Here is a 26046-nt window from a genome sequence, read left to right on the forward strand (position 1 = left end):
GACGACCTGTGTCAAGACGGAGAGAAAGATGGAGGTGAATGAGGTGAGTGCTGGGGCCTCACCTTGGCCTTCTTCTTGATCTGTTTGAGTAGGGGCTGGGCTGCGTGGGGACCTGGCTGGGACAACGTCCCGAATGAGTACTTCTTCAGAGAGGGCCGGTGGAACCCACGCAGCTTCATGGGTCCCATGTGAGTAGGGAAGAACGGCTGCCTCAGCTCCACTGCAGGGATGGAGTGCTGGAGAGAAAGATAGACAAGGACATTTTTCATATAGCATAGGCTAACTACAGTGTTGTTAAGATTATCCTACAATATAGTTAACCCATAAGAGTCTAAGCCCTGTCTGAGACAGGGGGGGGTTCTACTAAGCTATTTTTAATACATGTATTTAACCCCTTATTTTTGGCAATAACCAGTCTAAGCTATGTGGAATTGTTTTAAGGTCATACCAAGGATCATTTTGCTATTTGATTTGGAATTTTAAGACCCCTTGAAGTAAAAAATTAAATACTATTTAAAAAAATAGAACAAATTTCTTTCATGAAAAACAAAATTCAGCCTTACGGCTATTAGCCCATACACATGCATTGAATAACAGATTTACTACATGGAACAACAGATAGTCCAGCCAAAAAATCTAAAGGAAGTTTGTTCTGAAATGCCTGTTCTACATCTGAGAGATACTGTATATCTCTTTATTTAAGTCGTGTAGGCCAAACCATTCTGATTTTCGGGATGTCCCATGGTCTGACAAACACCTCTCTAGCTCTGTCACCTTTCACCACAGATGCGGACGTGTGGCACTGATGGATGTGGTGGATTGAGATGCATCCAATGCAAAAAAAACAGATCTCTATATTAAACTGACAGATTTTATGAGGATTTATTATTATTATTATGCTAATTCGATTTCCGCGGGGGTGTGGAAATCGACCTTAGGGGGTTAAAGCTACAATATGTAACTTTTTGTGCAACTCGACTAAATTCACATATAAATGTGAGTTATAGATATTTAATTCTCATTGAAAGCAAGTCTAAAAAGTGGTAGATATGTTCTATGTGCGCTATTTCTATGCTTCCCGTTACCAAGTTTTGCGTCTTTTACTTTGGGTTTTGTACACCAGCTTCAAACAGCTGAAAAAACTATAATTTTATGGAAAATATATTTCAGAGCGGTTTAGATTACTCTCTACACAATGACTGCTTGTTTTGTCACAAACTGAATTTATGTGAACTATTTGAATTTTAGCAATCAGGCATAGTGCATCTTTAAGATTATTCTCTTTAACTGCTAATCAACCTGTATAGGAACAGAGCTCACAGGAGAGAATCTAGTGCCCACCTGAATGATGTTGCCACCGAAGGTGCCCCTCAGGCCTTGCTGCTTAGGATAATAGAACTCATCATTGGACAGGTTCCATGGGTCCTTCACCTCAGGCTGGGACATGTTCTGTAGGCAGCAGACAAAACAGAAAAGGAGATAGAGCAGGTTAGTTCAGGGACTGTAGTCCCTGTTGAATGGCAGATATATGTTATGTTCCATGGTCCAGTCCTGTAGTCCCTGTTGAATGGCAGATCTATGTTACAGTGGGGCAAAAAAGTATTTTGTCAGCCACCAATTGTGCAAGTTCTCCCACTTAAAAAGATGAGAGAGGCCTGTAATTTTCATCATAGGTACACTTCAACTATGACAGACAAAAAGATAATAAAAATCCAGAAAATCACATTGTAGGATTTTTAACGAATTTATTTGCAAATTATGGTGGAAAATAAGTATTTGGTCACCTACAAACAAGCAAGATTTCTGGCTCTCAAAGACCTGTAACTTCTTCGTTAAGAGGCTCCTCTGTCCTCCACTCGTTACCTGTATTAATGGCACCTGTTTGAACTTGTTATCAGTATAAAAGACACCTGTCCACAACTTCAAACAGTCACACTCCAAACTCCACTATGGCCAAGACCAAAGAGCCGTCAAAGGACACCAGAAACAAAATTGTAGACCTGCACCAGGCTGGGAAGACTGAATCTGCAATAGGTAAGCAGCTTGGTTTGAAGAAATCAACTGTGGGAGCAATTATTAGGAAATGGAAGACATACAAGACCACTGATAATCTCCCTCGATCTGGGGCTCCACGCAAGATCTCTCCCCATGGGGTCAAAATGATCAAAAGAACGGTGAGCAAAAATCCCATAACCACCTAGTGAATGACCTGCAGAGAGCTGGGACCAAAGTAACAAAGCCTACCATCAGTAACACAGTACGCCGCCAGGGACTCAAATCCTGCAGTGCCAGATGTGTCCCCCTGTTTAAGCCAGTACATGTCCAGGCCCGTCTGAAGTTTGCTAGAGAGCATTTGGATAATCCAGAAGAAGATTGGGAGAATGTCATATGGTCAGATGAAACCAAAATATAACTTTTTGGTAAAAACTCAACTCGTGTTTAGAGGACAAAGAATGCTGAGTTGCATCCAAAGAACACCATACCTACTGTGAAGCATGGGGGTGGAAACATCATGCTTTGGGGCTGTTTTTCTGCAAAGGGACCAGGACGACTGATCCGTGTAAAGGAAAGAATGAATGGGGCCATGTATCGTGAGATTTTGAGTGAAAACCTCCTTCCGTCAGCAAGGGCATTGAAGATGAAATGTGGCTGGGTCTTTCAGCATGACAATGATCCCAAACACACCGCCCGGGCAACGAAGGAGTGGCTTCGTAAGAAGCATTTCAAGGTCCTGGAGTGGCCTAGCCAGTCTCCAGATCTCAACCCCATAGAAAATCTTTGGAGGGAGTTGAAAGTCCGTGTTACCCAGCAACAGCCTCAAAACATCACTGATCTAGAGGAGATCTGCATGGAGGAATGGGCCAAAATACCAGCAACAGTGTGTGAAAACCTTGTGAAGACTTACAGAAAACGTTTGACCTCTGTCATTGCCAACAAAGGGTATATAACAAAGTATTGAGATAAACTTTTGTTATTGACCAAATACTTATTTTCCACCATAATTTGCAAATAAATTCATAAAAAATCCTACAATGTGATTTTCCTGATTTTTTTTTCTCATTTTGTCTGTCATAGTTGAAGTGTACCTATGATGAAAATTACAGGCCTCTCATCTTTTTAAGTGGGAGAACTTGCACAATTGGTGGCTGACTAAATACTTTTTTGCCCCACTGTATGTTCCATGGTCCAGTCCTGTAGTACCTGTTGAGGCTCATCTTTTATGACCCCAGTCTTCCCCAACAGGATGCGACTCTTCTTTAGTGATGACTCCTTCTTGTTCTCCTTGGACGGAGAGTGGGACATACGCTCAGACTCCTTCTCATCTGGGATTTCTGCAAGAGGCCAAATTTAGAGATTAGTGGATAGATCAAAGCATTCAATAGGTTACAGAGATCATCAAGATATTTCATAACTTGTTTTAACTGACTGAAAAACAGTGTACACACAGTTCACTAAGAAAGGGGCAATACCTAAAATGATGTTCTCATCGTTGGGGTCTAGGGTGAGGACAGGGGGTGAGAGCATGCGGTCCATGGCCTGGTCATCCCAGATGATGTTGTCCTCCCAGCGCCCGTACACCAGCTCCTCATTGTCAATGGGGAAGATGGAGAACCAGGGGGCATCCTCTTCATGAGTGGCTGTGGAAAGACCAATAGGAAAACAGTAGTGATAGATTTACTCTCTCTTTAGAGCAGGGGTCGCCAACCTTTTCTAGCATGAGAGCTACTTAAAAAAAATGTACATGTCACAAGCTACTCATTGTTTTCTAGCTCCTCTGCCCTGCAACTCTTCCCCTGGTCCTTGGTGTACAAGATAAAGTAGTGCACTGTTTTATGTTAATATACCTGGTCAAATAATGGTTAATAAACAACTAAGGGGAACCCTACAAAATCAGTGATTCTCAGTTTGATTTTTCCTGGTTTTAGAATTGTTGTTTTCCACTCTCAATTACAATTGTTCATAGATAAACAATTGAATTGGATGTTCTGAGTCCATATCAATGTCTAAATCACATCAAAATACCTTTTTTTTTTTAGGTCTTGGAGAAGAAAAAAATAAAATAATTGTGTGTGTAATCTGTCCCTTTACGTCCACATCTAGCGAGTGAGGAATGTGCCATGCAATGTGGTGGTCTAGCGATGGTTCTGGAGCCTATTGCTGCTGCTCATTTTAATGCAAAGTTCGCAACTAAGGAATAATATACTGAACAAAAATACGCAACATGCAACAATTTAAAAGATGTTACTGATGTTAATTTAAAAGATGTTAATTCATATAAGGACTGCCAAAAACGACGGAGGCGGCTTATGGTAGAGATATTAACATTCAATTCTCTGGCAACAGCTCTGGTGGGCATACCTGCAGTCAGCTGACAATTGCACGCTCCCTCAAAAATTGAGACATCTGTGGCATTGTGTTGTGTAACAAAACTGCACATTTTAGAGTGGCCTTTTATTGTCCCTAGCACAAGGTGCACCTGTGTACCTTTGCAATGATCATGCTGTTTAATCAGCTTCTTGATATGCCACTATAGGTGGATTATCAGATAGGTGGATTATCTTGACAAATAATACATCACTCACAGGGACGTAAACAAATTTGATCACAAAATTGAGAGAAATAAGCTTTTTTGTGCATATGTAACATTTCTGGGATCTTTTAATTCATGAAACTGGGGTCCAACACTTCACATAGAGCATTTATATTTTTGTTCAGTATACATACAAATTACAGTGCATTCGGAAAGAATTCAGACCACATGAATTTTTTTCACATTTTGTTATAGCCTTATTCTAAAATGTTTTTTTCCTTCACTAATCTACACACAATACCCTATAACAACAAAGAAAAAACAGATTTTTAGAAAAACAACTGAAATATGACATTTACATAAAGTTGAAGTCAGAAGTTTACATACACTTATGTTGGAGTCATTAAAAGTTGTTTTTCAACCACTCCACAAATCTCTTGTTAACAAACTATAGTTTTGGCAAGTTGGTTGGGACATCTACTTTGTGCATGACAAGATATTTTTCAAACAATTGTTTACAGACAGATTATTTCACCTATAATTCACTATATCGCAATTCCAGTGGGTCAGAAGTTTACATACACTAAGTTGACTGTGCCTTTAAACAGCTTGGATAATTCCAGAAAATGTCATCATGGCTTTAGAAGCTTCTGATAGGCTAATTGACATCATTTGAGTCAACTGGAGGTGTACCTGTGGATGTATTTCAAGGCCTAACTTCAAACTCAGTGCCTCTATCCTTGACATCATGGGAAAATCAAAAGAAATCATCCAAGACCTCAGAAAAAAAATTGTAGACCTCCACAAGTCTGGCTCATCCTTGGGAGCAAATTCCAAACGCCTGAAGGTACCACGTTGATCTGTACAAACAATAGTACGCAAGTATAAACACCATGGAACCACGCAGCCGTCACACCGCTCAGGAAGGAGACGTGTTCTGTCTCCTAGAGCTGAATGTACTTTGGTGCGAAAAGAGCAAATCAATCCCAGAACAGCAGCAAAGGACCATGTGAAGATGCTGGAGGAAACAGGTACATAAGTATCTATATCCACAGTAAAACGAGTCCTATATCGATATAACCTGAAAGGCCGCTCAGCATGGAAGAAGCCACAGCTCCAAAACCGCCATAAAAAAAAGCCAGAGTTTAAACGCATTTGGCTAAGGTGTATGTAAACTTCCGACTTCAACTGTAAGTATTCAGACCGTTTACTCTGTACTTTGTTGAAGCACCTTTGGCAGCGATTACAGCCTCAAGTCTTCTTGGGTATGATGCTACAAGCTTGGCACACCTGTATTTGGGGGGTTTCTCCCATTCTTCTCTGCAGATCCACTCAAGATCTGTCAGGTTGGATGGGGAGCGTCGCTGCACAGCTATTTTCAGGTCTCTCCAGAGATGTTCTATTGGGTTGAAGTCTGGGCTCCGGCTGGGCCACTCAAGGACATTCAGAGGCTTGTCCTGAAGCCACTCCTGTGTTGTCTTGGCTGTGTGCTTAGGGTCGTTGTCCTGTTGGAAGGTGAACCTTTATCCCAGGCTGAGGTCCTGAGCACTCTGGAGCAGGTTTTCATCAAGGATCTCTTTATACTTCACTCCGTTCATCTTTCCCTCGGTCCTGACTAGACTCGCAGTCCCTGCCTCTGAAAAACATCCACACATCATAATGCTGCCACCACCATGCTTCACTGTAAGGGCTGATGCCAGGTCTCCTCCAGAAGTGACACTTGGCATTCAGGCCAAAGATTTCCAACTTGGTTTCATCAGATCAGAGAATCTTGTTTCTCATGGTCTGAGAGTCTTTAGGTTCCTTTTGGCAAACTCCAAGTGGGCTGTCATGTGCCTTCTACTAAGGAGTGGCTTCTGTCTGGCCACTCTACCATAAAGGCCTGATTAGTGGAGTGCTGCAGAGATGGTTGTCAATCTGGAAGGTACTCCCATCTCCACAGAGAAACTCTGGAACTCTCTCAGATTGACCATCGGGTTCTTGGTCACCTCCCTGACCAAGGCCCTTCTCCCCCTATTGCTCCGTTTGGCCAGGCGGCCAGCTCTAGGAAGAGTCTTGGTGGTTCCAAACTTCTTCCAATTAAGAATGATGGAGGCTATATTTTGGTACCCCTCCCTAGATCTGTGCCTCGACACAATTCTGTCTCAGAGCTCTAGGGACAATTCCTTCCACCTCATTGCATGTCAGAGCAAAAACCAAGCTATGTCAACTGTGGGACGTTATCTAAACAGGTGTGTGCCTTTTCAAATCATGTCCAATCAATTTAATTTACCACAGGTGACTCCAATCAAGTTGTAGTAACATCTTGAGGATAATCAATGGAAACAGGATGCATCTGCCCTCAATTTCGAGTCTCATAGCAGTGTCTGAAAACATATGTATCTAAGGTATTTCTGTTTTTAATTTTTAAAACATTTGCATACATTTCTAAATATCTGTTTTCACTTTGTCATTATGGGGGATTGTATGTAGATTGATGAGGGAAAAATTAATTCAGTCAATTTTAGAATAAGGCTGTAACGTAACAAAATGTGGAAAAAGTCAAGGGGTCTGAATACTTTCCGAATACACTGTATATACTTACTCATGATATACTTCTTCCAGGTAAGCCTACTTTGACTTTGTAGTTAGCATTTAATTGAGAAGGTTTTGGGGAAAGTATTTCTGCAAACTCACAAGATGGTTATCACATCAACTGGCTACACACGGGAGTGATAGACAAACGTGAGCCCACACAGACAGACAGGGACAATATTGTTGGAAATTAATTGGCAGATATTGTTTTAGGTTTGGCTTTTTTAGCCAATAAAGGCTAACCACGAGTTCAGGCCTTAGGATAATATCAATGTTGCATTGATTACATAGTAGCTGGGAGCTTGATGTGTCTGATACTTGTGAGATTTGTTTATGACAGTGTGCTGTGAAACACGTGAAAATTGCATGTACTTTCAGAATTGTTTGGCGAGCTACTCATAGGTGGGCTGCGAGCTACTAGTAGCTCGCGGTCGACCTGTTGGAGACCCCTGCTTTAGTGGTACTTTTTAACACATAAATTAACGGAGATATGTAGGATATGTTGTAATATCACATTATTCATCATTCTAAAAGTAAATGACACTCTACAACAGATGGCAGGTAAAATAGACTCATAGTACCATGATGGTCGTGGTGGTGTTTGTCCCTCTTGGAGCCAGAGCCGATGGAAGGGGCTTTGGGCATAGGTGGAGGAGTGGGGGGCACCAGCTGAGAGTTACTCCTACTCAGACCTGTAGAGTGTAGATAGACATCATGAATACCTAGATAACCCAAAGCAGACAAATGCACAACAGTTATAACAGTTTATATTTGCCACTTTTGTCCTAAGTCCCCTGGACAATTGGGGTTTATGCTTTGGTGATAGGATATCAATGAGGTAGGAATCTCCATTACGCAGGTCAGTCTGTTAATTGGTACTGGAGTGAGTGGGTCTCTCACCCTGCTGTGCGTTGTAGGCATTGGCGTTGCGGGTCATGCTGGAAGGCAGCCACCCTGCCAGACTGGCTCGCTGGGTCTTAGTGCCCTTGTGTTTCACGTCCTCTCCGTTCCAAATGATGTCGTCCTCCCACTGAAGCTGGGTGACCATCAGGAAGAGCTCATTCTCCAGGGCCTGTTTGTCCTTTTCGTCACCACTGCCCTCCTAGACAGAAAAAGACAGAAATACACACAAATAACATAGGTTTTTAAATCATGTCTGTTCTCTTCTAAATTATTATTTACAAAACATTTTAGGGGGTAGTTCAGCTTTAATATTGCAAATTCCATTAATGTAATTGTCTGCATCATTTCCAATCCCCATAAATATTTTTTGTAAATATACAGTTGGAAGTCGGAAGTTTACATACACTTAGGATGGAGTCATTAAAACTCGTTTTCAGCCACTCCAAAAATGTCTTGTTAACAAACTATAGTTTTGGCAAGTCGGTTAGGACATCTACTTTGTGCATGACACAAGTAATTTTTCCAACAAATGTTTACAGACCAATTATTTCACTTATAATTCACTGTATCACAATTCCAGTGGGTCAGAAGTTTACATACACTAAGTTGATTGTGCCTTTAAACAGCTTGAGAAATTCCAGAAAATTATGTCATTTAGAAGCTTCTGATAGGCTAATTGACATAATTTGAGTCAATTGGAGGTGTACCTGTGGATGTATTTCAAGGCCTAACTTCAAAATCAGTGCCTCTTTGTTTGACATCATGGGAAAATCAGAAGAAATCAGCCAAGAACTCAAAAAAAATTGCTTTATCTGGCTCATCCTTGGGAGCAATTTCCAAACACCTGAAGGTACCACGTTCATCTGTACAAACAATAGTACACAAGTATAAACACCATGGAACCACGCAGCCGTCACACCGCTCAGGAAGGAGACGCGTTCTGTCTCCTAGAGATGAATGTACTTTGGTGCGAAAAGTGCAAATCAATCCCAGAACAACAGCAAAGGACCTTGTGAAGATGCTGGAGGAAACAGGTACAAAAGTATCTATATCCACTGTAAAACAAGTCCTATATCGACATAACCTGAAAGGCCGCTCAGCAAGGAAGAAGCTACTGCTCCAAAACCGCCATAAAAAAGCCAGACTACGGTTTGCAACTGCACATGGGGACAAAGATCGTACTTTTTGGAAAAATGTAATCTGGTCTGATGAAACAAAAATAGAACTGTTTGGCCATAATGACCATTGTTATGTTTGGAGGAAAAAGAGGGAGGCTTGCAAGCCGAAGAACACCATCCCAACCGTGAAGCCAAGGGGGGGATGGTGCACTTCACAAAATAGACCGCATCATGAGGAAGGAAAATTATTTGGATATATTGAAACAACATCTCAAGAATTCAGTCAGGAAGTTAAAGCTTTGATCTTCCAAATGGACAATGACCCCAAGCATACTTCCAAAGTTGTGGAAAAATGGCTTAAGGACAACAAAGTCAAGGTATTGGAGTGCCATCACAAAGCCTTGACCTCAATCCTATAGACAATTTGTGGGCAGAACTGAAAAAGCGTGTGTGAGCAAGGAGGCCTACAAACCTGACTCTGTTACACCAGCTCTGTCATGTGGAATGGGCCAAAATTCACCCAACTTATTGTGGGAAGCTTGTGGAAGGCTACCTGAAACATTTGACCCGAGTTAAACAATTTGAAGGCAATGCTACCAAATACTAATTGAGTGTACGTAAACTCCCGACTAACTGGGAATGTGATAAAATACATCAAAGCTGAAATAAATCATTCTCTCTACTATTATTCTGACATTTCACAGTCTTAAAATAAAGTGGTGATCCTAATTGACCTAAGACAGGGAATTTTTACTAGGATTAAATGTCAGGAATTGAGAAAAACTGAGTTTAAATGTATTTGGCTAAGGTGTATGTAAACTTCCGACTTCAACTGTATATAGTACCAGTCAAAATTTGGGATACACCTACTCATTCCAGGGTTTTTCTTTATTTTTTACTATTTTCTAGATTGTAGAATAATAATGAAGACATCAAAACTATGAAATAACACATGACTTGCCTAATTAAATAAAGGTTAAATAAAAAATAAAACCTTCAAAATATGGAATCATGTAGTCAGCAAAAAAGTGTTAAAAAAATCTAAATATATTTTATATTTGAGATTCTTCAAAGTAGCCACCCTTTACCTTGATGACAGCTTTGCACATGCTTGACATTCTCTCAATCAGCTTCATGAGGAAGTCACCTGGAATGCATTTCAATTAACAGGTGTGCCTTGTTAAAAGTTTATTTGTGGAATTTCTTTCCTTCTTAATGCGTTTCAGTCAATCAGTTGTGTTGTGACGAGGTAGGGGTGGTATACAGAAGATAGCTCTATTTGGTAAAAGACCAAGTCCATATTATGGCAAGAACAGGTCAAATAAGCAAAGAGAAACGACAGTCCATCATTACTTTAAGACATGAAGGCCAGTCAATCCGGAAAATTTCAAGAACTTTGAAAGGTTCTTCAAGTGCAGTCGCAAAAACCATCAAGCGCTATGATGAAACTGTCTCTCATGAGGACCGCCACAGGAAAGGAAGACCCAGAGTTACCTCTGCTGCAGAGGATAAGTTCATCAGAGTTAACTGCCCCTCAGAAATTGCAGCCCAAATAAATGCTCCATAGAGTTCAAGTAAAAGACACATCTCAACATCAACTGTTCAGAGGAGACTGGGTGAATCGGGCCTTCATGGTCGACCTGCTGCAAAGAAACCACTACTAAAGGACACCAATAAGAAGAGAAGACTTGCTTGGGCCAAGACACACGAGCAATGGACATTAGACCGGTGGAAATGTCTTCAAATTAGATTTTTGGTTCCAACCGCCGTGTCTTTGTGAGACGCAGAGAAGGTGAACGGATGATCTCTGCATGTGTGGTTCCCACCGTGAAGCATGGAGGAGGTGGTGTGATGGTGTGGGGGTGCTTGCTGGTGACACTGTCAGATATCTATTTTGAATTCAAGGCACACTTAACCAGCAAATGAGTAGATGTGTCCAAACTTTTGACTGGTACTGTATATATTTTAAAATATATTTTCCTTTATTTTTTCACCTAACCCTACCACCAGTCTCCTAATTGGAGTAAACTTAAGGACAACAACCCTTAGGCTTCTACTTCCAGCTTATACATACTATACACTGTACATTTTACAATAGTTATCTTTTGTTTGTTTTTAGTCCCATCCTTCAGCTACCCTCAACCCCTCCCATCTACCTCTGAACACCATCCAGTTTTGATTTATATTTGCCATATATTTTTCAACTGTGTTGTTCTGAACCTTTCCAGTCTCATAGTTTCTACAGATTGTACATTTAAGATAAAGATTTTTGCTAAGAGTATAATTACATTACAGCTATTTGCAAAGTTAGCTCCAGGTCATTGTTGCAATTCTTCAGCCATTCCTGAACCTGCGACCTAAAACATGCTGCATATGGACAGCACCAAAACAAATGATCTAATGAAAGTCTCTTCGCAGAAAAATCTGCTAGAAATGGGTGATTGATTCTTAAAAAGGGGCAATCTGCAGTTGCTACATCCATTTGTGGACTTATAAATTAATCAATGTACCCATTGATTCTTGAAGAATATAACTTATTAATGCCTCATTAGCTTAGTTCAACAGTCATACTCCCCCAGAACCCAAAATATTTGATTGTTTAACTCCAATGTTTGTAAACAGTCATATGTATAGCCTCACTACATGGTTAAAGCTATCAAGACTGGTTAGATTTCTCAAGCCCCATCCCTCAGCTTTTTACCAAAATAGTGGTGGGAGAGCGCTTTGTTATTGTTTCAACTGCTGAATGCCACTTTAAGGAACTCCATGATATCTAATCCTAAAGCGTCAGTGTAGTGTATGGGTGTTAACCTCTTTGGGATGTTGTAAAGGTGGCGGTGGTTCTGGCCTCTCCCGTTTCTCCTGTTCCTCGTCCTCCTCCTCCTTCAGTTTGAAGCCGTAGTGGAAGCCACTGCCATCGTCAGGGACCCCCATCATGTCGTACCAGAGCTGGGCTGGACCGTAGCGCCACTCTGCCACCTTGGGCCTGGACTCTGTCACCTTGTCCCCATCTCCAGAGGTCTGGGAGAACTTGGACTCTATTGGGGCCATCATGGTGATCTGGGGGCACAAGGAATGAACTATTGAAGAATATCTTATAGCAATCACTTTTGTCCATTTCCTTTTGTAAGGAGAAAGATCCTATACATAATTATACTGAGACTGAATCACATTACTAAACCTAGTAAACTCTCATAAATTAGCTGTGACAAACTATACTGGTAAATAACCACACAGTTTCAAAGGGATTTCAAACAAGTTTTCACAGTCCTGCATATCTTTCACTAAGACCATTGTTGTTGCACACTGACCTCGTCGTCAGACAGGCACTGTTCTGGGGGTGGAGGTGGGGCGTATTCATAGTCCCAGCCAGATTTCTTCTCTGGTCCCTGCTGCTCCATGGGCTCAGCGCCCTCTGGTGGGGGTGTCCCTGGCTGAGGGTCGCGGTGCTTCCTCTTCCTCTTTCTCCGTGCGCTCCGCCACACCGACGGCATGTTCTTCCCAGGGCCAAACAGTCGAAGGAACCGCAGCACCTGGAGGGATTCAGAGGAGTGGATAGGTATTCATTTTGAAAGGTTTTAATCATCCAATCACAACTCTCTGTTATGTGGTGTACTATATAGTGTTTCCAAAAAGGACAGCTCACCCTTCCAGGCCTGAACTCTGGGAAAAGCTGTGTGACGCCAGGCAGGGCTTTGGCAGCATCCTTCTGCATGATGCCAGCCAGGGGCAAGCTGAGGCAGGCTGGAGAACCCCCTGACCCAGGGCCTGCAGATGGCCTGTCTGTCTCCGATTCAGAATCTGAGGAACTGCTGAAGTCCACTTTGTCTACCAGAGAGGAAGGAGCAATGATGGAGGGCAGGATGATCCCGTCTCCTTCATCCCCAACTGTGGACAACACAATAGCATACACTAGGGTTAGAGCCCCTCTGATGAGTGCTAACTTACTAGCATGTATTCTTGACATTAAATACATCAATATCCATGTTTACTTTATAACAGATTATGAAGAATTATGCTTGTACAGTAATTATGCTTGTACAGAACAAAGTATATTTTCACCGGCACGAGATTGATCAAAGATAAAATTAATTACAGTTGACCGCCACCCTTTGGCCCTTCCTTATCTGATCCTTACCACTTGCAGCCGTGGGAGAGGAGTCGTCTTTCTTGCCACCAGGCGTGGGGAGACATGGAGGAGGTGGAGGGGGCATAAGCTTGGCATCAATATCCTCACAATCCGCATCATAGTCATCCTCATCATCTGAGACAGAGAGAAAAAAAGTATCCAGTTACCGGCAGTGCAAAGTCTCTGATGACGATAGAGGAAATGAAATAAGCTTAATTTATCTGTTCTGGTAACCTAGGGTACAACCACTCCTAGAGGTCTGTGTATAGTATATACAGTTGAAGTCAGAAGTTAACATACACCTTAAACAAATACATTTAAACTCAGTTTTTCAGAATTCCTGACATTTAATCCTAGTAAAAATTCCATGACTTAGGTCAGTTAGGATCACCACTTCCTTTTAAGAATGTGAAATGTCAGAAAAACAGTAGAGAATGATTTATTTCCGCTTCTATTTCTTTCATCACATTCCCAGTGGGTCAGAAGTTTACATACACTCAATTAGTATTTAGTAGCATTGCCTTCAAATTGTTTAACTTGGGTCAAACGTTTCAGGTAGCCTTCCACAAGCTTCCCACAATAAGTTAGGTGAATTGAGCTGGTGTAACTGAGTCAGGTTTGTAGGCCTACTTGCTCGCACACACTTTTTCAGTTCTGCCCACAAATCTTCTATAGGATTGAGATCAGGGCTTGGTGATGGCCACTCCAATACCTTGACTTTGTGGTCCTTAAGCCATTTTGCCACAACTTTGGAAGTATGCTTGGGGTCATTGTCCATTTGGAAGACCCATTTGCAACCAAGCTTTAACTTCCTGACTGATGTCTTGAGATGTTGCTTCAATATATCCACATAATTTTTCCTCCCTCATGATGCCATCCTTTTCGCACCAAAGTACGTTCATCTCTAGGAGACAGAACGAGTCTCCTTCCTGAGCAGTATGACGGCTACGTGGTCCAATGGTGTTTATACTTGTGTACTATTGTTTGTACAGATGAATGTGGTACCTTCAGGCGTTTGGAAATTGCTCCCAAGGATGAACCAGACTTGTGGAGGTCTACAATTATTTTTCTGAGGTCTTGGCTGATTTCTTTTGATTTTCCCATTTCCCACTGAATTTGAAGGTAGGCCTTGAAATACATCCACAGGTTCACCTCCAATTGACTCAAATGATGTCAATTAGCCTTTCAAAAGCTTCTAAAGCCATGACATCATTTTCTGGAGTTTTCCAAGCTGTTTAAAGGCACAGTCAGTCAACTTAGTGTATGTAAACTTCTGACCCACTGGAATTGTGATACAGTGAATTATAGGTGAAATAATCTATCTGTAAACAATTGTTGGAAAATTGACTTGACTTGCCAAAACTCTAGTTTGTTAACAAGAAATTTGTGGAGTGGTTGAAAAACGAGTTTTAATGACTCCAACCTAAGTGCATGTAAACTCCGACTTCAACTGTACATATACATATATATATATACATATACATATATATATATATATATGTATATATATACATATACATATACATATATATATGTACATATACATATATTTATATACATATATATATATATATATATATATATATACATATACATATATATATATATTTTAACCTTTATTTAACTACGCAAGTCAGTTAAGAACAAATTCTTATTTTCAATGACAGCCTAGGAACATTGGGTTAACTGCCTGTTCAGGGGCAGAACGACAGATTTGTACCTTGTCAGCTCGGGGGTTTGAACTTGCAACCTTCCGGTTACTAGTCCAACACTCTAACCACTAGGCTACCCTGCCGCCCAGGTAACAACAGGTGTTCTTAATGTTTTGTATACTCATTATATGTGTCTAGTTGCATGCGTATTACTGCACCTGTTCTCCTCGTAGGCTGCAGGCTGCCCATGGCCTGACGATACTTCTTAGTCTCATCTTCAGCCACTTCGTTGATGTCAGAATAATCAACTGCATCGGCATCGTTCTTCACCCAGCCTGCATAAGAAACAGGACACGAAACCGTCACTCGTTTATCACAGCATTTACAAACATACAACTTACAAACACAACTAAGGAGCATATTGACTGTTCATGACTCCTAGACATTTTCAAAAAAAATTTTCTCAATTTTTCCACATTTTGTTGTGTTACAGCCTAAATTTAACATGGATTAAATTGAGATGATGTGTAACTGGCCTAAACACAATACCCCATAATGTCACTATGTTGGAAAAGTCAATAAGCATTCAACCCCTTTGTTAAGGCAAGCATAAACATGTTCATGAGTAAAACATGGGCTTAACAAGTCATTTAATAAGTTGCATAGTGTTTAACATTATTTTTTAATGACTACCTCATCTCTGTTCCACACACATAACATTATCTGTAAGGTCCCTCAGTTGAGCAGTGAATTTCAAACACAGATTCAACCACAAAGACCATGGAGGATTTCCAATGCCTTGCAAAGAAGGGCACCTATTGGTAGATGGGTAAAAAGAAAAGCAGACATTGAATATCCCTTTGGGCATGGTGAAGTTATTAATTACACTACAAAGATACAGGCATCCTTCCTAACCTCAGTTGCCAGAGAGGAAGGAAACCACTCGGGGATTTCACCACGAGGCCAATGGTGACTTTAAAACAGTTACTGAGTTTAATGGCTGTGATAGGAGAAAACTAAGGATGGCCACAGTACTAACCTAATTGACAGAGTGAAAAGGAAGCCTGTACAGAATAAAAAATATTACAAAACCTGATTCCTGTTTGCAACAAGGAACTAAAGCAATGCTGCAAAAAATGTGGCAAAGCAGTTCACTTTTTGTCCTGAATACAACGTGTTATGTCTGAGGCAAATCCAATACAACACAGTACCACCCTCCATATTTCCAATCATAGTGCATCATGTTATGGGTTTGCTTGTAATCATTAGGACTGGGGAGTTTTTTAGGATAAAATAGAAACGGAATCCTAGAGGAAAACCTGGTTTAGTCTGCTTTCCACCAGACACTGGGAGATGAATGTACCTTTCAGCAGGACAATAACCTAAAACACAAGGCAAAATCTACACTGGAGTTGCAAAACAAAGAAGACAGTGAATGGCCGAGGTACAGTTTTGACTTAAATGTACTTGAAAATATTTATCTAGCAATGATCAACAACCAATTTGGCAGAGCTTGAAGAATTCTGAAAACAATAATTGGAAAATGTTGCACAATCCAGGTGTGGAAAGCTCTTAAGAGAGACACAGAAAGACTCACAGTTGTAATCGCTGCCAAAGTTGCTTCTACAAAGTATTGACTCAGGGGTATGAATACCAATGTAAATTAGATACTTCTGTATCTCAATAAATTAGCAAACATTTCTAAAAACAGGTTTTCACTTTGTCATTATTGGCTATTGTGTGTAGATGGTGAGATTTTTTTTGGTTTAGGCTGTTACACAACAAAATGTGGAATAAGTCATGGTGTAGAATACTTTCTGAAGGCACTGCACATGACAGAGAGCTCTGTAGGGCTAGGAACTAACCCACCCACAGCCTCACTCTCTTACCTGTGTCTCCATCCTCGTCCAGATCGTCCTCCTCACTAGCAGTGATCTCTGTGATGAGGTTGCCCAGTCCCAGGGAGCCCAGGCCAGCCAGGTGCTTTTTGGATTCCTGAGGGTGTGGAGGGAAATACCATTGTCAAACAACCACAGCATTTGATATGCCAAAGTGTATTGGAAAATGTCTGTCTAGAAAGACCATTTATAAAAGTACCATTGCACAAAAGACAGTGGACAAGTGATCCTGATACTGTATCTCATTCTGTATCTCAGTATCTCATTCTGTATCTCATACTGTATCTCTGTATCTCATACTGCATCTCTGTATCTCATACTGCATCTATCTATCTCTCACTGTATCTCAGTCTCTCATACTGTATCTATCAATTATTAGTATTATTATTATTATTTTTTACCTTTATTTTAACTAGGCAAGTCAGTTAAGAACAAATTATTATTTTCAATGACGGCCTAGGAACAGTGGGTTAACTGCCTGTTCAGGGGCAGAACGGCAGATTTGTACCTTGTCAGGTCGGGGATTTGAACTTGCAACCTTTTGGTTACTAGTCCAACACTCTAACCACTAGGCTATCTATCTCTCACTGTAGCTCTGCATCTCATACTGTATCTGTCTCTCACTGTATCTCTGTATCTCATACTGTATCTATCTATCTCATACTGTATCTCTTTTTGGATTCCTGGGGGTGTGGAGGGAAATACCATTGTCAAACAACCACAGCATTTGATATGCCAAAGTGTATTGGAAAATACCAGGTGTTAAAATTTCTGTCTAGAAAGACCATTTATAAAAGTACCATTGCACAAAAGACCGTGGAAAAGTGATCAACATACTGTATCTCATACTGTATCTCATACTGTATCTATCTCTCACTGTATCTCTCAGATATAGGACAGACACTTCAGAACAAACTTCCTTCAGATTTTTTGATGGATTGTCCACATACTTTTGTATATATAGTGTAACAAGAAACCCATAATCAGCAAATGGACATCTCAGTCCTGTTGTTAGGCATATTGTTGTGCAGGGATGGGGGAACTCAGCCGGGTTCTCAACTTACTGTTGAGAGTTAGAATAGTAGAATACACAAGGTGCAATTTTGAAATTTGGTTGTGATTCAGCATTTTCTCTTTTTATGTCAGTCACTGTTTGTTTTCACTCTCAATCAGATATCATATCAACATGACATAAGTCATGGAAAAATCCACTGCATGACAAAATGTGTAGAATTGCAGCAAATTCGCTGTAAAACTCCACATTGTTCCGCCCCATGGCAAATTTAGTAGAACTGTGTTATAAAATTGCTAAATCTTCTCTTTGGCCAATGGCAAAATTATGTAGAATTGCAGCAAACTTGCTTTAAAATTGAACAAAAAAATTCTCTACGCCCCAAAGCAAAATTTTGTGTGGTCACGATACCAGAATTTTGACTGTGTACCGATATCAGGTTAGTATCACGATACTCGATACCACCTAAAAAAATACAAGGTATATTAGCCAGTCACAGAACGGCACCTGATCCATACAGATAAACTCAGCTACTGCTCTGTTCAATTGTTGGGCATCTATTGAGTTCAATATCATTACATTTGAAATTGTTTACGTTAAAATGTTTCAAAGACATCCATTAAATTAAATATAATTTATTTTGGGTAACAGACATATACAACAAAATGTACAATGTGGACCCTGAGGACATCAATTAAACGTATGAATTAAAAGGCTTGTTTCCAAAGTGGTCCTCAATGGTAAAAACAATAACACATATGATTAAAAGTCCAGACAAAATTACAAACAAACATAAATACATTAATTGATATTGACATCCTAGAAAGTGGCACTATTCACTGCACTTTTCCAAAACCTTAAAAATCAACCATATTCATTTCACATTGCGTACTTAAAAAGGCTCCCCAGTGGCGCAGCGGTCTAAGGCACTGAATCTCAGTGCAAGAGGCGTCGCTGTAGTCCCTGGTTCAATAGCACCCTTAAATAGTATGGCGCCGGAGGGGGAAGGCTGCCGTCTTATCGGCTCTTAACCAACAATGCGTTTTTTTTTTTTTTTGCATTGTTCGTAACTTGTTTTGTACATAATGTTGCTGCTACCGTTTCTTATGACCGGAAAGAGCTTCTGGACATCAGAACTGCGATTGCTCACCTCAAACTGGACAAAGAGTTCTTCTTCAATGAGTCGGACGGGAGGGATATAATATAGACACCCGACCAGGCCCAGGTCCCCGTTATTCGCTGGAGAAGGAAACGCAGATTTAGTGGAAAGAGATCAGGGTGTCTTCTGAGGATCAGGCGACGAGTAGCTAATCTGCCCACGACTTCAGTCCTGCTACCTAACATTCAATCGCTGGAAAATAAATGGGATGAACTGAAAGCACGTTTATCCTACCAACGGGACATTAAAAACTGTAATATCTTATGTTTCACCGAGTCGTGACTAAACGACAACATTAAGAACATACAGATGGCGGGTTATACACTCTATCGGCAGGACAGAACTGCAGCCTCTGGTAAGACATGGGGCAGGGGCCTATGCATTCATGTAAACAACAGCTGGTGCACAATATCTAAGGAAGTCTCAAAGTTTTGCTCGCCTGAGGTAGAGTATCTCATGATGAACTGTAGACCACGCTATCTACCTAGAGAGTTTTCATCTGTATTTTTTGTAGCTGTCTACATACCACCACAGACCGACGCTGGCACTAAAACCGCACTCAATGAGCTTTATACCGCCATAAGCAAACAGGAAAAAGCTCATCCAGAGGCGGCGCTCCTAGAGGCCGGGGAGTTTAATGCAGGGAAACTAAAATCAGTTTCACCAAATTTCTAGCAACATATTAAATGTACAACCAGAGGGAAAATAATTCCAGACCACCTTTACTCCACACATAGAGATGCGTACAAAGCTCTCCCTCTCCCTCCACTTGGCAAATCTGACCATAATTCTATCCTCCTGATTCCTGCTTACAAGCAAAAATTAAAGCAGGAAGCACCAGTGACTCGGTCTATAAAAACGTGGTCAGATAAAGCAGATGCTAAACTACAGGACTGTTTTGCTAGCACAGACTGGAATATCTTCCAGGCAACATTCGCACTGAGCTAAAGGCTAGAGCTGCCGCTTTCAAGGGGCGGGACTCTAACTCAGAAGCTTATAAGAAATCCCGCTATGCCCTCTGACGAACCATCAAACAGGCAAAGCGCCAATACAGGACTAAGATCGAATCGTACTACACCGGCTCCGATGCTCGTCGGATGTGGCAGGGCTTGCAAAACATTACAGACTACAAAGGGAAGCACAGCCGAGAGCTGCCCAGTGACACGAGCCTACCAGACGAGCTAAACTACTTTCTTGCTTGCTTCGAGGCAAGTAACATTGAAATATGCATGAGAGCATCAGCTGTTCCGGATGACTGTGTGATCACGCTCTCCGCAGCCGATGTGAGTAAGACCTTTAAACAGGTCAACATTCACAAGGCCGCAGGGCCAGACGGATTAGCAGGATGTGTACTCTGAGCATGTGCTGTCCAACTGGCAAGTATCTCCACTGACATTTTCAACCTTTCCCTGTCTGAGTTTGTTTCAAGCAGACCACCATAGTCCCTGTGCCCAAGAACACTAAGGTAACCTGCTTAAACGACTACCGACGCGTAGCACTCACGTCTGTAGTCATGAAATGCTTTGAAAGCTCACAACACCATTTTCCCAGAAAACCTAGACCCACTCCAATTTGCATATCACGCCTAAAGATCCACAGATGATGCAATCTCTATTGCACTCCACACTGCCCTTTCACACCTGAACAAAAGGAACACCTATGTGAGAATGCTATTCATTGACTACAGCTCAGTGTTTAACACCATAGTGCCCTCAAAGCTCATCACTAAGCTAAGGACCCTGGGACTAAACACTTCCCTGCAACTGGATCCTGGACTCCCTGACGGGCCACCCCCAGGTAGTAAGGGAAGGTAACAACACATCCACCACCCTGATCCTCAACATGGGGGCCCCTCAGGGGTGCTTGCTCAGTCCCCTCCTGTACTCTCTGTTCATTCATGACTGCATGGCCAGGCATGACTCCAACACCATCATTAAGTTTGTTGATGACACAACAGTTGTAGGCCTGATAACCGACAACGATGAGACAGCCTATAGGGAGCAGGTCAGAGACCTGACCGTGTTGTGCATGGACAACAACCTCTCCCTCAATGTGATCAAGACATAGGAGATGATTGTGGACTACAGAAAAAGAGGACCGAGCACACCCCCATTCTCATCGACGGGGCTGTAGTTGAGCAGGCTGAGAGCTTCAAGTTCCTTGGTGTCCACATCACCAACAAACTAACATGGTCCAAGCACACCAAGACAGTCATAAAGAGGGCATTACAAAACCTATTCCCCCTCAGGAACCTGAAAATATTTGGCATGGGTCCTCAGATCTTCAAAAGAGTTTACAGCTGCAAAATAGAGAGTGGATGCATAACTGCCTGGCACGGCAACTGCTCGGCCTCTGACCGCAAGGCACTACAGAGGGTCCTCTATAACATGCCGTGTCAGAGGAAGGACCTAAAAATTGTCAAAGACTCCAGCCACCCTAGTCATAGACTGTTCTTTCTACTACCGCACGACAAGCGGTACCGGAGCGCAAAGTCTATGTCCATGAGGCTCCTATATAGCTTCTATCCCCAAGCCATAAGCCTCCTGAACAGCTAATTGAATGGCTACCCAATCTGGAATGCTGCTGCTACTCTGTTATTATCTATGCACAGTCACACTAACAACTCTACCAACATGTACATACAGTTGAAGTCGGACGTTTACATACACTTAGGTTGGAGTCATTAAAACTGATTTTTTTCCCCCCAACAAATTTCTTGTTAACAAACTATAGTTTTGGCAAGTCAGGACATCGACATTGTGCATGATACAAGTAATTTTTCCAACAATTGTTTACAGACAAATTATTTCACTGTATCTCAATTCCAGTGGGTCAGAAGTTTACATACACTAAGTTGACTGTGCCTTTAAACAGCTTGGAAAATTCCAGAAAATTATGTCATGGCTTTAGAAGCTTCTGATAGGCTAATAGACATTGTTTGAATCAATTGGAGGTTTACCTATGGATGTATTTCAAGGCCTACCTTCAAACGCAGTACCTCTTTGCTTGACATCATGGGAAAATCAAAAAAGAAATCTTCCAAGACCTCAGAAAAATAATTGTAGACCTCCACAAGTCTGGTTCATCCTTAGGAGCAAATTCCAAATGTCTGAAGGTACCACGTTCATCTGTACAAACAATAGTAAGCAAGTATAAACACCATGGGACCACGTAGCCGTCATACTGCTCAGGAAGGAAACACGTTCTGTCTCCTAGAAGTGAACGTACTTTGGTGCGAAAAGAGCATATCAATCCCAGAACAACAGCAAAGGACCTTGTGAAGATGCTGAAGGAAACAGGTACAAAAGTATCTACATCCACAGTAAAATGAGTCCTATATCGACATAACTTGAAAGGCCACTGAAGGAAATAGCAACTGCCCCAAAACCGCCATAAAAAAGCCAGACTACGGTTTGCAACTGCACATGGGGACAAAGATCGTACTTTTGGGGGAAATGTTCTCTGGTCTGATGAAACAAAAATGGAACTGTTTGGCCGTAATGGCCATCATTATGTTTGGAGGAAAAAGGGGAAGGCTTGCAAGCTGAAGGACACCATCCCAACCGTGAAGCACGGGGGTGGCAGCATCATGTTGTGGGGGTGCTTTGCTGCAGGAAGGACTAGTGCACTTCACAAAATAGATGGCATCATGAGGGAGGAAAAATTATGTGGATATATTGAAGCAACATCTCAAGACATCAGTCAGGAAGTTAAAGCTTCGTCGCAAATGGATCTTCCAAATGGACAATGACCCCAAACATACTTCCAAAGTTGTGGGAAAATGGCTTAAGGACAACAAAGTCAAGGTATTGGAGTGGCCATCACAAAGCCCTGACCTCAATCCTGTAGAACATTTGTGGGCAGAACTGAAAAAGCGTGTGTGAGCAAGGAGGCCTACAAACCTGACTCAGTTACACCAGCTCTGTCAGGAGGAATGGGCCAAAATTCACCCAACTTATTGTGGGAAGCTTGTGGAAGGCTACCCGAAACCTTTGATCCATGTTAAACAATTAAAGGCAATGCTACCAAATACTTATTGAGTGTATGTAAACTTCTGACCCACTGGGAATGTGATAAAAGAAATAAAAGCTGAAATAAATCCTTCTCTCTACTATTATTCTGACATTTCACATTCTGAAAACAAAGTGGTGATCCTAACTGACCTAAGACAGGGAATTTTTACTAGGATTAAATGTCAGGAATTGTGAAAAACTGAGTTTAAATGTATTTGGCTGAGGTGTATGTAAACTTCCGACTTCAACTGTATTACTTAAATTACCTCGACACTGGTACCCCCTATATACAGTCCCACTATTGTTATTTACTACTTCTCTTTAATCATTTGTTATTCTTATCTCTTTTTTTCTTCTTAAAACCGCATTGTTGGTTAAAACTTTGAGTGTAGAGGGCAGGATTTTCGTTTTTTGGCAAAAAAAAACGTACCCATTTGAAACTGCCTATTTCTCAGGCCCAGAAACTAGAATATGCATATAATTGTCAGATTAGGTTAGAAAACACTCTAAAGTTTTATAAAAGAACTGATATTGCAGACGAAAACCTGAGGAAAATCAAACCAGGAAGTGCCGTTTTTCCTGAAAGCGCTCTGTTCCATTGGATGCCTTGCCTCCATTTAAAGGGATATCAACCAGATTCCTTTTCCTATGGCTTCCTCAAGGTGTCAACAGTCTTTAGACATAGTTTCAGGCCTTTATTTTGAAAAATGAGCGAGAAAGATAACATCATGTCAGTGGATAGCTGGGTGTTCGCAGAGTTTTGCTTGCGCAACAGTGGGGCAGCCATTGTCTCTCCTTCTCCTTTTGAAAAAGTGACAGTCCAGGTTGATATATTATCGATGATATATTTTAAAAACAACCTGAGGATTGATTATAAAAAACGTTTGACATGTTTCTGTGGACATTACGGATACTATTTGGAATTTTCGTCTGCGATGTCGTGACTGCTCGAGCCTGTGGATTTCTGAACATAACGCGCCAAACAAATGGAGGTATTTTGGATATAAAAATAAATCGTTATGGAACAAAAGGAACATTTATTGTGTAACTGGGAGTCTCGTGAGTGCAAACCTCCGACGATTATCAAAGGTAAGCGATTTAATCTATTGCTTTTCTGACTTTCGTGACAAATCTACTTGGCTGCTAGTGTTTGTAATATTTTGTCTACTGAGAGAGCTGTTCTTACATAAACGCTTGTTATGCTTTCGCCGAAAAGCTGTATTGAAATCTGACACGCCAGGTGGATTACAAGCTAAGCTGTGTTTTGCTATATTGCACTTGTGATTTCATGAAAATTAAATATTTTTTGTAATTTAATTTGAATTTGGCGCACTTCAATTCAGTTGGTGTTGCTGAAAATGATCCCGCTAAAGGGATGGGTGCGTCAAGAAGTTAAAAACCTCTCTGAGATATGTGGGACGGTAGCGTCCCACCTTGCCAACAGCCAGTTAAAGTGGGGTGCCAAATTCAAAACAACAAAAATCTCATAATTAAAATTCCTCAAGCATACAAGTATTTTACACAATTTTAAAGATAAAATTCTCGTTAATCCAGCCACGTATGCGTATGAGATGAATAATGTAGGGTAAGTAACATTTATATAAGGTAGCATTGTTTAAAGTGGCTAGTGATATATTTACATCATTTCCCATCAATTCCCATTATTAAAGTGGCTGGAGTTGAGTCAGTGTCAGTGTGTTGGCAGCAGCCACTCAGTGTTAGTGGTGGCTGTTTAACAGTCTGATGGCCTTGAGATAGAAGCTGTTTTTCAGTCTCTCGGTCCCAGCTTTGATGCACCTGTACTGACCTCGCCTTCTGGATGATAGCGGGGTGAACAGGCAGTGGCTCGGGTGGTTGATGTCCTTGATGATCTTTATGGCCTTCCTGTGACATCGGGTGGTGTAGGTGTCCTGGAGGGCAGGTAGTTTGCCCCCGGTGATGCGTTGTGCAGACCTCACTACCCTCTGGAGAGCCTTACGGTTGAGGGCGGTGCAGTTGCCATACCAGGCGGTGATGCAGCCCGCCAGGATGCTCTCGATTGTGCATCTGTAGAAGTTTGTGAGTGCTTTTGGTGACAAGCCGAATTTCTTCAGCCTCCTGAGGTTGAAGAGGCGCTGCTGCGCCTTCTTCACGATGCTGTCTGTGTGAGTGGACCAATTCAGTTTGTCTGTGATGTGTATGCCGAGGAACTTAAAACTTGCTACCCTCTCCACTACTGTTCCATCGATGTGGATAGGGGGGTGTTCCCTCTGCTGTTTCCTGAAGTCCACAATCATCTCCTTAGTTTTGTTGACGTTGAGTGTGAGGTTGTTTTCTTGACACCACACTCCGAGGGCCCTCACCTCCTCCCTGTAGGCCGTCTCATCGTTGTTGGTAATCAAGCCTACCACTGTTGTGTCGTCCGCAAACTTGATGATTGAGTTGGAGGCGTGCGTGGCCACGCAGTCGTGGGTGAACAGGGAGTACAGGAGAGGGCTCAGAACGCAACCTTGTGGGGCCCCAGTGTTGAGGATCAGCGGGGAGGAGATGTTGTTGCCTACCCTCACCACCTTAATGCAACCGCTGTGTCAGATTTTAAAAAAACTTTACGGAAAAAGCTAACCATACAGCGTTCAGACAACAAAGCAGCCAAAAATATATCTGCCATATTGGGTGGTCAACATTAGTCAGAAATAGCATTATAAATATTCACTTACCTTTGATGATCTTCATCAGAATGCACTCCCAGGAATCACAGTTCCACAATAAATTTTGGTTTTGTTCGATAATGTCCATCATTTATGTCCAAATAACTTATTTTGTTAGGGCGTTTGGTAAACAAATCCAAAAGAGAGTTCAGGTCCAGTCGAACGTCGGATGAAAAGTTCAAAAGGTTCCGTTACAGCCCGTAGAAACTGGTCAAACTAAGTATAGAATCAATCTTTAGGATGTTTTTATCATAAATCTTCAATAATGTTCCAACCGGAGAATTCCATTGTCTGTAGAAAAGCAATGGAACGAGAGCTAACTCTCGTGACCACGCCTCAGAGTCTGTGGCACTCTGCCAGACACCTGGCT

General features: G+C 41.5%; 1 protein-coding gene across 6 annotated transcripts in view; it reads right to left on the minus strand.

Annotated features, from left to right (window-relative positions):
- LOC139418343 (transcription initiation factor TFIID subunit 1-like) overlaps positions 1–26046 on the minus strand; it is a 60676-nt gene that overhangs the window by 23829 nt on the left and 10801 nt on the right. For 4 of the 6 annotated variants that reach the window (XM_071167722.1, XM_071167719.1, XM_071167723.1 and 1 more), the window contains exons 3-14: positions 16797–16902; positions 15126–15242; positions 13265–13390; positions 12773–13014; positions 12438–12659; positions 11938–12186; positions 8006–8207; positions 7687–7797; positions 3471–3638; positions 3202–3332; positions 1342–1449; positions 63–236 (exon numbers count right to left, since the gene is read on the minus strand). In XM_071167722.1, coding sequence (XP_071023823.1) covers positions 63–236; positions 1342–1449; positions 3202–3332; positions 3471–3638; positions 7687–7797; positions 8006–8207; positions 11938–12186; positions 12438–12659; positions 12773–13014; positions 13265–13390; positions 15126–15242; positions 16797–16902 — 1956 coding nt within the window. Of the gene's footprint in view, positions 1–62; positions 237–1341; positions 1450–3201; positions 3333–3470; positions 3639–7686; positions 7828–8005; positions 8208–11937; positions 12187–12437; positions 12660–12772; positions 13015–13264; positions 13391–15125; positions 15243–16796; positions 16903–26046 lie in introns of all 6 variants that reach the window. The other 2 variants (XM_071167721.1, XM_071167720.1) reach the window with 1 other exon arrangement.

This window comes from Oncorhynchus clarkii, chromosome 10, assembly GCF_045791955.1.
Source record: "Oncorhynchus clarkii lewisi isolate Uvic-CL-2024 chromosome 10, UVic_Ocla_1.0, whole genome shotgun sequence".
NCBI lineage: Eukaryota > Metazoa > Chordata > Actinopteri > Salmoniformes > Salmonidae > Oncorhynchus > Oncorhynchus clarkii.